The sequence below is a fragment of the Polyodon spathula genome, chromosome 5 (genome assembly GCF_017654505.1).
Source record: "Polyodon spathula isolate WHYD16114869_AA chromosome 5, ASM1765450v1, whole genome shotgun sequence".
NCBI classification, from domain to species: domain Eukaryota; kingdom Metazoa; phylum Chordata; class Actinopteri; order Acipenseriformes; family Polyodontidae; genus Polyodon; species Polyodon spathula.
The window spans coordinates 74395490-74410563 of NC_054538.1; the positions used below are offsets into that span (position 1 = coordinate 74395490).

General features: G+C 39.0%; 1 protein-coding gene across 2 annotated transcripts in view; it reads left to right on the forward strand.

Moving 5' to 3' along the window:
• Positions 1-15074, forward strand: part of slc35f3b (solute carrier family 35 member F3b) — a 57807-nt gene that overhangs the window by 20121 nt on the left and 22612 nt on the right. Inside the window, exon 1 of one of the 2 annotated variants that reach the window (XM_041251318.1) lies at positions 6816-7128. The exons of the other annotated variant lie outside the window; for it this stretch is intronic. Coding sequence (XP_041107252.1) covers positions 7053-7128 — 76 coding nt within the window. The 5' untranslated portion in view covers positions 6816-7052. Of the gene's footprint in view, positions 1-6815; positions 7129-15074 lie in introns of those variants that run through there. 2 annotated transcript variants of the gene reach the window in all.

Below are 15074 nucleotides of genomic sequence, written 5' to 3' on the forward strand. Positions count from 1 at the left end.
TGTTTTAAGTAGTTGAGTAGACGTGTTACTGTTTGTTACCATTTGATTGTTGAGTATTTCATTGATTGTTGACTGTATTATTGTGATTTGTATTGTATTTTTGTATCTGTGTTTTTGTACAGTGTTTTATTGTGTTACTGCTGTCTTTCTTCGCTAGGTCCCTCACAATCTCAATGTGCTTACCTAGTAAAATAAAGGTTTATAAAAAAAAAAAAAAACACACACACACCACATGCTGACAAGTTGGTGTCAGAGGATGGACGCCCAACAGTTTCCTGAGTTTCTGGCAGACCAGAAATGTGGAGGAGGGAAGGAGGACTGCTGGGGAACTCCAGTATCGAAGACAGTAATCCTGGATCAATTGTCAGTGCTGGTTCAGGAGAGGGGGACCAATGCCAACCCACACGGCGGTGGCACCATCGGTGGTACCACCCAACCCCAAACTGCAGAATATTATGTTGGAGGATGATCCCCAGGCCTACATAGTGACCTTTGAATGGGTGGCTGTGGCATCTAGGTGGCCTCAGGATTGGTGGGCTACCCAGCTTGTCCCCTGCTTAGTCAAAGAGGCCTAGGCTGCATACCAGGTGATGGAAGACAGCGCATCCCTGGATTACACTCAAGTGAAGCAGGTGATCCACCAGCGAAACGTATCGGTGCTGGTTCTGAGAATACCACCAGGAACTTGGCCTTGGGTGGTAGCTCAGTATTTGGCAGACCAGCTAGCCCGTTGGTTGCACCCAACCCAGCAAACCACTGAAGAGATATACAGTTACCTGTGGCGGAGCAGTTTATGTATATCCTCCCTCCAGTACTACAACCCTGAATGAAGTGGTCCAACTGGCGTTATCCAAGCTCCTTCGCCCTCTTCCAAACTGATACAGCCAGCACCAGCACTGGGTCTCAAGGCAGGGCCAAAGACCACACCTGCACCATTCCCGGCTCCTAAAGGGGGTCAACCCCGACTCCCAATGAGCGCACCATCCTCCTCCAAATGGAAGGTGCTGCTAGCTCCCAGCTGGGAGAGATCCAACCCCCCCAGTCCACCGGTCATCTTCCAGTGCCACAAACCAGGACACGTTGCTTGTGTGTCTCCCGGCATGATGGGGTGCAGAGTGGCATGCCTGCACCAACCTTCGTAAACAGGTAAGACATGGAGTCAGGGTTGAGCATGTATCATGCCAGCAAAGGTCAGAGAAAAGAGTACCCATGCTTTAGTGGATTCTGGGTGTAGTCAAACTATCATTTTGGCCGATTTATTGGAGGGTTTGTCTTGGTAGCCACAGGGCTCTGTGACCATGTCCTGCATCTCGGAATACCAAGGCATACCTAACCACAAAAACATGTTTGACTGCTGGGTGGGAGAGGGGGTTCAGGGGTTGGACGACACTTGCCACGTAGTCGTGGCAGTGGTGGATAAATTGCCACATCCAGTGATTCTGGGGCGGGACTGGCCAAAGTACCAACCAGCCCAAAGAAGTAGGAGTCGCAAAATAGAAGCCAGGAAAATAAATTGGACAGGTTTTCCCGCTCAAAGTTGATCTGTTCCCTTCCTGTTTCCAGCCCTGGAAAACTGTAAGAGAAAGAAGGGTGGAAAAATGTGAAGGTATGCTGATGAACAAGGAATGGGGCTTGGTAGAAGAGTCCTCTTTGTTGTGCAAATGTCAGGAAAAGGGGGTAGGTGTGCAGCGTGACAAGGGGCACTACACCACCTCTCGATGTGCCGAAGTTTTGTGACTGTAATGTTGACCTGAGGTGGGAACAAGACAACGATCCCACCCTAGTGAACATTCGGGGGCAAGTGCGGAATGGTGAGGGGAAGGCAGTTGACGACACCTGACCGCTGACATACCCGCACTATGTTATATCCGGGCACTTACTGTTTAGGGTAACTCGGGCTTAGGTCAGCCAGGGTGTCCTTGGCTCACCGCACACCAGCGACCCCTGTAGTCTGGCTGGGTGCCTGTGGGCTTGCCTGTGAGCTGCCCAGAGCTGCATTGTCATCTGATGCTGTAGCTCTGAGGTGACTGGATGGTGGGTCTGCAGAGTGAAAAGAAGCGGTCAGCTGACCTGAACTTAAAAAAAGAATTGGCTATTCTAAATTGGGAGAAAATGATAAAAAAAAAATTGTCAATTACTAAATTAAAAAAAAAAAGTGACAAAACGAATGATCCGGGAATTGAAGGAACCTTGGCCGTTTACCACATGACAAAGGAATGTATTTGCCTCAGAATCAGGGAGGTAAACCATTGTAGTGTCAGCAGTTTCTGAGCATGTGCTTCACCTTTTCAAAACCTCTCACCAGCCACCACTGTCAAATACCTACAGGATGGGGCCTTCCATCTATCAATTGGATATGGGGATATATCTAGTGTGAAGGACAGGACATTAGCTATAGAATGCTTGATTGGTTCATAGGATTGCTATTTTATCACCTGAAATCACCCTACATGTCACGTTAACACTCAGCATTCAAACTCTTAGTAACAGCTGGGTTTATCACATATATAGCGGTTATTGAAATGGCTTATGGGCTGTATTAATGTGTGTGTGTGTGTGTGTGTGTGTGTGTGTGTGTGTGTGTGTGTGTGTGTGTGTGTGTGTGGGGGGGGGGGGTGTCATTAAACCTCCATAATATCTATGGCAAGCTTTCACAGTGCCATGGTTAATCTGTAGTGTAGCAATCTTGTTTTCCTTAAAGATGCTAACAAGCACTCCTTCTCATGTACCTATTACAGGATGATGTATCTGCCTTATTTATTAAACCAAGCAATTAATTAATAAAACAATTAATAAAGCTTTGTTTTCACCACTTGAACTGCTGTTGGACTGTTGTTTCTAATCAGTGCATCACTGATACACTTGTGCACTACAGACCACTTTGCCACAATATATCATTTAAATTTTGTAAAATAAAAATCCTTGATGTTGATTCGGTATCTGTTAACAGCAGCTGTGCCTAGAGAATTCCCTTGGTCTTAGTACACAAACACACAGAACAAACTACACAGTGCTTAAAAGCATCCATGCTACAGATTCTGGTGTCTGTGATATTAACCTTTATGTGAGGTTGGGAAGGTCACCGTGTTTAGATAAATTGATCTAAGGCTAAAATACAATCGTTTACTGCAGCATGTTTAGGGAACCCTTAAAGAGTATTAAGAATTGTAAAAAATGATTACAAGGTATTTCACATTATAATGTCATAGCTACCAGTGAGAAGGATATTATAGTAGATGCATATCCACATGTCTAAAGTGGTAATAACATCAATGTGAATTAGAGCATTTTGCATTGAAAAGACAAAACTCTTGGGCATAATGTTTTTACACAGTAGTAGCCTTAAAGATAAACTGTGCAGGAGCAAACAAAACCTAAACATTGCATTAACCTTATACCCCACTAGACCATTGCTAAACCCTAAACTGTGTGTGTTCATTGCACGGCAAGCCAACAAACCTCCTGGAGGTTTGAGATCTTCTTTGCTTGTCAGCTTTGTGTTCTCCTGTGTTTACCTATCTACTCTCATCACTGACTATGCAGAAGGAATCCAAACTGTCTCAAGTTAACAGACAGTTTCCATACCGAGATGATGTCATGCACGTAATCATCAACCGTTTTTTGACCTGGGTTTCAACTCTTTAACTTATCTCTCAAGCAATCCTCTATTCTAAAGCATGCAGTGGAATCCAATATACTAAGAATGGGCAGAATGTTCAGCAAAAACAGCACTCATTTCTGAAAAAAACTACTTAGAATAAGGCACCACTGTAATGCTTAAGATGCTTAAGCATTTGTCTGTCGAATCCAAAAAGGCTGTATATTTGTTAATTGTATTCACATTCTGTAGGACTGGTTGGACAGTCATTGTGGCAGCCTTGGCAATAACACATTTTTGTGAATTAAAAACCACACCTATTCATTTTGAATAGGTAATAAATTATGTTAATACTGGGAATGCACACAGAAGTAAGTGCCCTGCTGTAAAAGGCCATGTGTTGATGCAAAACAAAAGGTGGCCATCTATGATTCTTACCATGGTTGATGACAGGTCATTAGGGCTTGTGGTACAGTCTATACAGATTCAGTTTGGGAGGTGTGTACAGATCATTCATTATTTGTCTTCTGGTTTGTTGTCTGTGGAATACTCTGAGGAATGAGATGATGTATGTCAAGGGCCTGTAAACAAGCACATAATCCATACTGGCCAACCAATCAGCCAGCAGATCAATGAATTAGTAAATCATTTTAATTAACAACAGGTTGGCTTGAGCAGTGCAGTCAAGATAATATCTCAAAAGATCTGCATCTACAACACTAAACTAACATACTACCTGCATGCCTGGTCTTCATTCCACTGCTCCATTTCTCCTGCTCTTCAAACACAGTTGAACTTTCTGTAATGGAAACTAGCCATGTTGAAAAAGCTTTATACAGTGCAGCCTCCCTACAATAGAAATTAAAAGGCTTTGTTTCCACTCTCCACGCTCCAGTCCACAGACTCCTCACAAGGTCAGCTCTGCTTCAGGCTTTTGTTACATTCATCTGCCTCACTTTTCAATTCCGTGTGCTTAATTCAGCAATTCAAATTCATTGTATACTAACTGGCTGTAAACCAATTAGGGGTAAATTGGCACAGGTGTCACACCAGCGTTCCTAGCAGTCACTCTAGCATCCAATTAGTTAGCTTTTTATGTCCACAGTGTGTGTGTGTGTGTGTGTGTGTGTGTGTGTGTGTGTGTGTGTGTGTGTGTGTGTGTGTGTGTGTGTGTGTGTACACTACCGCTCAAAAGTTTTAGCACACCCCCATTTTTCTAAGTTTTTATTTCGTGAAATAGCAGTTTAAGTCCAGTGAATAACCTGAAATGGTACAAAGGTAAACGGTAAAAAAAAAATTTTTAGGTTACAAATCCAATGGTTTTATGTACTTTTTATTACATTTAAGTCGAAAGTAAACATTAACTCTGTAATTTGACGTAAATTTAAAGTTAAAAACTGACTTTTGAACTTTTAGATTTTGTGTCACAAAGATTTTGAAACTGGTATATATATATATATATATATATATATATATATATATATATATATATATATATATATATATATATATATATATATATAGTAGTAAGTATTTGCCCCCCTTGGATGTTATCACAGTTTGTTGTGTTAAAACCTGAAATCTTGATGCATTTAAATGGGATTTTTTTTCCTTTGATTTACACAACCTACTCAACACTTTGAAGAGGGAAGATACATTTTATTGTGAAACAACAGTTAATGAAAAATACAAAATAAAAAAACTGAAATGTCTTGGTTAGATAAGTATTCACCCCCCTGAGTCAATACTTGGTAGAACCACCTTTGGCAGCAATTACAGTTGTCTTTTGGGGTAAATCGCTACCAGGTTTGCACATCTGGATTATGCAATATTTGCCCATTCATTTTGGAAAAATTGTTCAAGCTCTGTTAAGTTGGATGGGGATCGTTGGTGGACAGCAATCTTCAAGTCTTGCCACAGATTCTCAATCGGATTCAAGTCCGGGCTTTGATTGGGCCACTCTAGGACATTCACTTTCTTGTTTTTAAGCCACTTCAGTGTCTCTTTGCCTGTGTGCTTGGGGTCATTGTCCTGCTGAAAGGTGATTCTCTGTCCCAGTCTTAAGTCTTTTGCAGGCTGAAGCAGATTCTCCCCGTTTACCATCACAGCCCATATGAATGCCCCAGTTGCTTAGTAACCCACAAAATGTGATAAACAATTTTTAAACCACTACAAATATGTTTAAAAAGAAATTGCTGCACTACATGGAACATGTAAGGCAACAACATAAAGGAAATACAATTTTAAAATCACACTTTTAATATATTACAAACCATTGTGTTAACATGGAAAAGATAAAGAAATACATTTTAGCATATTAGAATACAATGTATAATGCAGTGCTATTATCTCTCTGCCCAGCAGACCTTGCTAATGTTCTTATTATGTTTTTTTTTTAAAAGAGAGGCAATACAGAGATAATTGTGTTTACACGGCCGGAGAGTAGCAGCTAGTGTGCCTCTGGTTTCCATTGATTCATTATTTGTTGCTCAGTGGTTTATTTTGATGGTTTACCCTCTTATATTTCATTGTTAAAGACTATTGTTAGATCAATGTGGATTTTTGTGATTGATGGATTTATCTTACCACAATGGAGCCTATGGTTTTGTTATATTTTCTAAGACCTGGTTCCCCATCAGAGCATGAAATGGAGAGAGGAGTGGAGTGGGTAAAGTGCATGAAGGATTATATAAATGTAAACACTCTATAAATACTATCTTCACTGTGACTAACGTCTAACTTTCTCTAAAATCGCAAAAACAGGATTTTTGTCAAGTGTAAACTTGTTTTTACTAATTAAATGGGCTTAAATTATTAAACTGACTGGCCACATCCCATTGATTATCTGCACCACAGGTCAAAATGATCTGAATTCGTTCCTTATTGTCATTTCACACTTGAAAAAAACAGGGTAGAGAAAGAAACCAACATTACTGATTAAGCATATGATGGCTTAAGTTATGTGGCACTCTGTAATATACTGTGTGTACCTGCGTGTCTTGGCATCAATAGTGATTTGACGTGTGCGTTTAAATAATACACCGATTACAAAACAAATACACAGATTTCTCAAGCTGTTAGTGTCAGTTCGAGCAGCGAGCTTTGCAGAGGGTTATATCAATCTTAACAAATCTAGGGGAATACCTACCAGTTGCGTGTTAAATTGTAGGCGTTTGGAGAGTAGGGAGGCAAGGGAGGTGGGCGTATCGATTGCCCGTGACGTTTTCAAATTGCTGCAGATTCTGATGTTGTGAGTGTGACAGCTCATCAGTCCCAGGCTACTGCAGAACAAGCCAGCGGGCAGGGAGGGAAGAAGAAGAAGAAGAAGAAGAAGAAGAAGAAGAAGAAGAAGAAGAAGAAGAAGAAGAAGGAAAGCAAGCAGCAGCGTCTGCCGCGGCACAGGCTTCAGGGATGTAGGCGACCGGGAAGAGCTCCTTAAATCGAGCTCGCCAGTATGAGGAAACACTCCGCTCGCGTGGCTCCACTGTCAGCATGTAATAGCCCAGTCCTCACCATAACCAAAGTAGAAGGTAATTGTTTTCCACTGCTAAAGATGTCTTTGTATTTAAGTTTTTTTTTCTTTTCTTGCTTTCTGTCATCTATTCGTGGTTTAATACCAAATGGGACCGGTGTTGCTGAAGCATATAAAAAATGCTGCATTGATGTGATTTATATATATACGGGGTGTTATTTTTTTTGTAAGCAGTCCAACGCAGGTGGCACGTTTATTCGTGCTACAAGTGGCAGTCAACTTTTATTTTTTCAGGAAAAAAAAACCGGTCCTTTTTCGGTATAAATGTTGCTTACTATAATTAATGTGTTGCGATCACTGTAAAGACAAGTGGGAAAAGCCTTGAAGTCTGATATCGTCGCTGTTCTAAAGAAGTAGCCTGTGCGTATCAGCTAAGCCAAGAACAAATCATGAAGGGCATTTTTTAGCAGTAATACAGCATTCTGCACGGTTAAATTCGTTATTAGAATCGTTTAACGGATTTTAAGTATCTTTATATGTTTTTTTTTTTTGTTTTTTTTTTTAAAGAAATATAAATGTAATGAGAAGATGATATCGCTGTTATATGATCTTCATATGTCCTCTCTCATGAGTGGATTAGTTTGTGTTCTATATTGATATTGATGTGACAGCTCTTCTAACTGAACAGCAAAGCTTTAAACTAAATAGCAGGTTTATTTTTGTGATAAGGAAGAAAAAAACCCCCACAAAAATCCTTGCTGAAATAGAATTAATAGTTTCATATGTTTGTTATGTTTTTCGTTTAATACATTTCTATGACATTTATTGGGTTGTTTTTTATTTAAATAATTAATGTAGCCTAGGTATAAAGGGCAGTTATTACCAGTAGGATTTTGACTGGCACTCAGGCAGCTGATTCTGCTGCTGCCAGGAGCTGCACAAAACTGATTGTTTTTACACCTGCACAACATTATATCGTTGGGTCGGTAAAATTAACCAGCCATTTCACTTCCTCTAGGACTTATCTCTTCAATTTCAGCCCTAATGTTAAAAAACCCTGACAACAGTCTTTTTTGGGTCATTTTGTACTGGCAGTAGAAATTTGCCCTGATAATAGGACCCCCCCCCCCCCCCCCCCCAAAAAAAAAAAAAAAAGACTGTTGGCTTTTTGTTCTGCTTCTGCTTCAAATTACTCTGTATATAAAGAATGAGAAGAGGGCACTTTATCATATGCTATGTGCTTTTCAGGCTGTTATGTTTCTGCCTGCATTTGACACTTGTTTTGAGATATTATCATAAATAGTTTTTATTTATTTATTTATTTATTATTATGATTGTTATTATTATTAGTAGTATTATTATTCCAGATGGTTCTGGTAACCTGCAGTTTGTGCAAGTTGCCCAGTTCCTCAGTGTTGCCATTTAAATGATAAAATTGTCGGACAAATGCCATGACATGTTGTGTTCATTTTAAAGAGGTTTTAAGAAGTATATGTTTGAGAAAATAGATTTGTAAATGCTTGTTTTTATAGTATAGAATTCTGTCCTCGTGAGATCACTTGTGTGTATGCAGTGAATATCAGTAAATGGTAAATACATTGTAGCAACATGTAGTTTTGAAATGTATTCAATCCTTTAATAACTGTTCTCTATTAAGATAATTTTACTGTATTCCTGTGGTGGTCACTACAGAAAGATTGCACTGCACTGATTAATAGTTCATAAAAACCTCAGTAATATTTCATTTTTAGGTGAACAAATATTTCAATAGATGTCTTTTAGAATACCCTAGAAGCTATTTAGAGACTGTTTAATTCTATTTTGTTTTAGCTAATGTGTAATTGCCATGGGGCAACATGCATCAGCAACTTAATGAATACTGACTTGTAGAAGGGCCTTGATTGGAGCGGGCTGTGGTTTTATGATGATGTAAGATAGAGTGCACCCCCTGAAATGGCTTGGTTAGGACTTGATACTTCGTATCTGTTGTTTCCTCATGAGACCATGTCGATAGTTGTTGTGTTTTTCTAATACTGTGTAATGTACAATACTTTTTTTCTGTACACATTCCAGGGCAAGTTAGGAATGAAGGGCTTGCTGGTGAAGCAGGCTAATTCACTTGCCTTTCCTCTGGAAACCTTGGTTTGAGTCTGTCTCAGGTCATACCTGAAATGATAGTAAATTTAGCCGCTACTCTGCATTAGTCCACATCACAATGCCACCACACTCTTAAGCACAACTGAACTGGAGATAGAAGCTGTTCAGGCTAGAATTCTGAGGGAAACTTTTTTTCTTCCAACACCAGGACTCTTTAGTCAGTGATATTGCTACTCACCTTTCAACAGTACTAGATTTCAGATTGAAAAGTAAAATAAAGGCGGCTTGTATTTTCAAGAAACACAAGTGACACCCTGCACACTCCCGTTCTTCTATGATTGATTGTGAAGGAGTGCACCTTATTCCTGTCCACCTTATACTGTGTTGTCGCTGTAGAGCTGGGCTAAATCAATAACACTAATCAGGCCAATGTAGTGCATTAGGAATGAGCTGATGTATCTGGCAGCCACGAGCAGGGGATAGAAATTGGGAATGGAAGAATCTGTCCTTCCTGCTCCTCATGTACCTGTCAACACATCTGTAATCTCACCCTGACAAAGCAGTCACAGAAATAGCCAAAAGTCCATTCTTGTGCAACTCAAGCCATACGCATTAACCAAGAAGAATTATGCCGCCCAAGTGTATCCAGCTCCTGGCCTAAAGATAATACAGTCACCACCACTTATACCATACAGGGTTATTTCAGACAAGTAGCCTTTGCCATTTTCCATTCCCATTAATTTCAATAACAAAGGGATCATTTATATCGTGTTAAGCATGGCGTATATTTCGGGCAAACTCAGCTGTTTGGATCTCGTTACCTTGCCATTCACATAGATTTCAGTACAAAAGGCAGCACTTTACTGTAGTAAAAAGCTTGACAGATCGATCAGTCAGCTGTTTGCACCTCGTTACTGAGCGATTACCCCTTTACTGTACCTTGGCTATTTACTCCCTGTACGCAGTGTCAGGTTTACAGTTTGAAAAAACACCATGACTGCAACAGCAAGCCTGGCTGGAAAGAGAAAAGCGATGAGCATCAACACGAAAATTCAAAACTGTGTTAGATGCTGTGCGCTTGCTAAAGCATGCTTTGAACTCTGTCAGTCAGCAAACAATGCAACATTGCTTCAGGAGAATCTGGAGAGAATGTGAGAATGGGTCTGATTATGGACTGAGGAAGGGGATGGGAGTACTCTGTAAATAATGTGTGTTTGTAAACTCTGTTATTCTTGTTCAGATCTGTTAGCTTTCTCTGTATGTTGGTGCTTGTGTGACTAGAACTGAAATTCTTCCTGTGTGAGGGGGGTGGGAGTAGGTCTGACACGACCAGTCAGAGATAGGGAGTGTTGGACCAATGAGTGAGGAAGGGGGAGGGACTTGGGTGTGTGTGTGTGGAGATGATAGTTTGAAAGAGAGAAGCGGTATCTGCAGTGGGAGAATTGAGAGAGAGGTTGAGTTTGTGAGTGAGAGGAGAGGAATGAGAGCCATTGTTCACTAAAAGCTAAAAAAAAAAAAGAATAAATACAGCAGTTTCCTACTGCTTTGAACCGCATGTTGTCTGTCTCTTTATATCCTGGACACCCTGCAGCTCAGCATTACAATACATAAATAAATTCTGTTCGCCTGCGGTGTGTATCAACTTCAACGTCCATCTCGATCTCCTGCTTGTCACTCAGCAGCGAATGCACGCACCCACACGGAAGACGGCTACTCTGTCACAAGCATCTTTCTAAACAAGGGATTTAGGGGAGCTCCCTAATAAAAAATGAATCTCAAAACAATAATAATATTGTACAGTTATTGTTACAGCTGTGTGTAATGGTATTTAAAACAGGATTCATTTATCCACCTTTTTACATGTCCGCCCTTACTCTGGTCCCATCGCAGTCGGATACTCGAAGGATTACTGCACTTTTAATTACATTCATAGGTTTTAATACATCTTTTTTAATAGAGTAGTGAGTGTCTTAATAAAGATTTTTAACCGCAAACACGCTTGTTTGTTTTGATTACTGTGCTGGTGATTGGGGGATATTTTGAATGTCAGGTTATTGTGAAGGAGTTTATACCGTCCATCGCTTACTGCGGGCGAATCACGTTCACACAAACATGCCTGTTCTAACCAGTGGAGACTGTAATAATAAAAAAGCTTGGTCTCTACCTGCAGTTTGTCCTTTAGGCAGAACCATTTAGAAAAGAGAAATTACACCACTGTAAACAGATGGCCTTGATACACTAATGGAAGTAGTAAGGTTTTATCTGTAGGTAGCTTTAGGTTATGCACAAACAATATATCTAAAACAGTCAGTGTAAAATGAAAACATTCTTTAACACAGCTCACACGTTATGATTCATTATTTAAGTTCTGGGATTATTATGCTGTTTATATTGATATAAACAAGTTTAAATAAGAAGGTGGATTGCCAGGAATGAAATTAACACTGCTTGTACTTTCATGTTAGTGTTCAGTTTGTGTAACAGAAAGACCGTGAATGGAACAGAATGTATGTGAAACTGAACCAGGTATTTCTTATTTCAGCCTCTGCTTATGCTCATCAGCAGAGAGTAATTTGGAGCTGTGGGATTTGCCCATAAATAAGCGCAAGAAGGAGTCTAGAGTATGTTCAAAAAAGTGTGTTTGATGCTGTAGCATGGAATATGAAAAAGGTATTCAACAAGATATATTCATTCCGTAACAGACAAAAAGTATTTGGGCAGTTAAAAAAATGAGAACAAACAAAAAGAAGGTGATTTCTGTAATTTCTAATTGTTTTATTGAAAGGTATACATTCAAGTAGAGATTCTGCTTTATAACAAAACAACAAATTATTACATAACATGCATACAATGAAAAATAACATGCTAAACTAATTTCATACTTTGACAAAAGTATTTGGGCAATCAGCATATTACACATGAAACCCATTCATTGCTAACTATTGACAATTATCATGATTGAAAACCAACACCTGTAATGAGAGGTCTATTTGCCTTTTAAAGCTGTATGAATAAGGAGTTGCTTGCCAGCAGAATGAGCTTGTTTCAGAGCATTGTGAAACAGACGCAAAGTATCAGCTTTCCAGTCAACCAATACAAACCACTTCCAAAAACAACTTTTGTTTTTATTACATTTCTTACAAAATAGGAACATAGTATATATATATATATATATATATATATATATATATATATATATATATATATATATATATATATATATATATATATATATATATATATATATATATATCAATGTACCTTTTATATATAATTTCTATACATACAATGTGTATACATACTGACCCCATTGGAAAGTATCCAAATTTTGTAAAACAAATTAAAATGACAGCTTTGGACTGCTCCTCATACAAACTGCAGTTTACTGTAAACTTGGACCAATAAGCACTGGATGGCAACTATCCAATGCTGTCTTTGGATTAAGAGAAAAAGGACAGCACTGCAATGTGTATGTTCTTTGGACTTATGTTCTCCAGTGCTCATGTGGGGCTGTCACAGGAATCAGCAGAAACAGACTGGGCTGAAACTGCTGGTACACTATATTTATTAATTCAACTCAATAAACAGTTTGAACAAAACACAAAATAAGCAAAAGAAAGGGCACTTGGGCCAAAACAAAAACTCAAATAATCACGTTTTTTCTGAATAGGAAGAACCTTTTTGTTTGCTGTTTTGGGTCACATTCACTCTCGTTCACTCCTCTAAACTCCTCTCTATTTTTAATGCGCCTGGAGTGGGTCTTTTGTATTCTGTGGCTGGGGCCTTAATTACCTAATCTAATACAATAATTACCTTAAGGCTCCAGCCTCATTGCCACAGGTTTTGTCTGGATGGGGAATTTAATCCTGTCCATGCTCGCTACACTTGGAGACCGGCATTTTCACTAGTCTACAATAACAACAATACGGACGGAATGCTTTGTCCAGCCGCATACAAATACAACATAATAATAATACTATAAAATAATTATAATACATAAATATACACAAGGGGTGGGCACCCCATCACAGGTCCATAGATTTATATTATAACATTAAAGCTTGAGATTGTATTTACATGTTTGTAACAGCTACATAGTTTATAGGTTCTATTTAAAACTGTATCTATTCATTCAGTGATTAGGCCATCTCCTGATTTTAAAACCACTGTAGACAATAATGTACCTGATTATTGATTTTGAAGGGGGTTTGTTGGTATTGTCAGTACCTTGCAATGTGTTTCACTCATTTGATGCATTTATGTGTGTTGAAATGGCTTTCAATCATGAATACAACTACTCGACATGCTTATACCAGATCAGATTCAGGTTCATATGTACCTTGCAGTTTTCAGCAGTGTGTATATTGTGTGTGTGTGTATATATATATATAAACTGCAGTGTTCTCTACAAACTGTAGTTCTGCTAAAACAGACTTTACGTCTGCTTGCTATGCACATTGTGCACAAGTATGTTGTCACAGCTGGAAGGTAATCAGAATTAAGAGAAAAGGAGAGACGTGAAATCCTAAGTAGCCTACAGTCTGTTTAGGAAGATGGAGCTTGTTTGTTTATTTTTGTTTTTTGTAACAGTGAAAGCTGTGTGTTTGCTATTGTATTTTTAATATTTCGTCAGTAGTGTGCACAGGAATGGTTTTTGGTTTCAAGGTCAGTGGATTAGGGTTATTAGAAAAATAATGCTGCATTTGTGCTGGCCTTTTCAATCAGTTCAGTATGTCTGTGAAGCCTTTATATATTATCAGAGTCAAACAGGATACATCTTATCTAATACTGTCTTTGGATAGTTGTTCTTCATCCAGTGCATCAGCGCTGTACGCTCCAGTGCCTCTTGTTCATGCCTCTGTGAGAGTAGAAAGCTGGAGTGAAGGTGTATTATGGATTTGTTTTCCAAGGGAAGGGAGTTTGCCTCCTGAGGGAAGTAGTCCTTGAGATGTGAACTCATCATGATAAGGATGCATTTATTTCCCAAACTCAGAAGCCACAACTGTGAGCCATGCATTCGTGGAGCTTTGCTTGCACAATATGTTTCAAGACATTGTGGTGTGGAGAATTCAAATGTAACATCTGTCAAATAACCGCTAAACAGTGGGAAATTCAGTTGTAATGATACAGGGGTCCCTGGTGTCTCGCGTAGTAAAAGCACAAGCAGGTGTAGTGCAAGAGTGAGTCATGTGTTATTTTGAATTCTGGTCGTAGCAAGTTGACAATACTGGCTGGGGCCCGCTGTGAAACTGATACTGATACTGAAACTGAAACTGAAACTGAAACTGATACTGAAACTGAAACTGAAACTGAAACTGAAACTGATACTGATACTGATACTGATACTGAAACTGAAACTGATACTGATACTGAAACTGATACTGATACTGATACTGATACTGATACTGAAACTGATACTGATACTGAAACTGAAACTGAAACTGAAACTGATACTGAAACTGATACTGAAACTGAAACTGAAACTGAAACTGATACTGATACTGATACTGAAACTGAAACTGAAACTGATACTGAAACTGAAACTGATACTGATACTGATACTGATACTGACTGATACTGATACTGATACTGATACTGAAACTGAAACTGAAACTGAAACTGATACTGACTCAAACTGATACTGAAACTGATACTGAAACTCAAACTGATACTGAAACTGATACTGAAACTGAAACTGAAACTGATACTGATACTGAAACTGAAACTGAAACTGAAACTGATACTGATACTGATACTGAAACTGAAACTGATACTGAAACTGAAACTGAAACTGATACTGATACTGAAACTGAAACTGAAACTGAAACTGAAACTGAAACTGAAACTGATACTGATACTGAAACTGAAACTGAAACTGAAACTGAAACTCAAACTGATACTGAAACT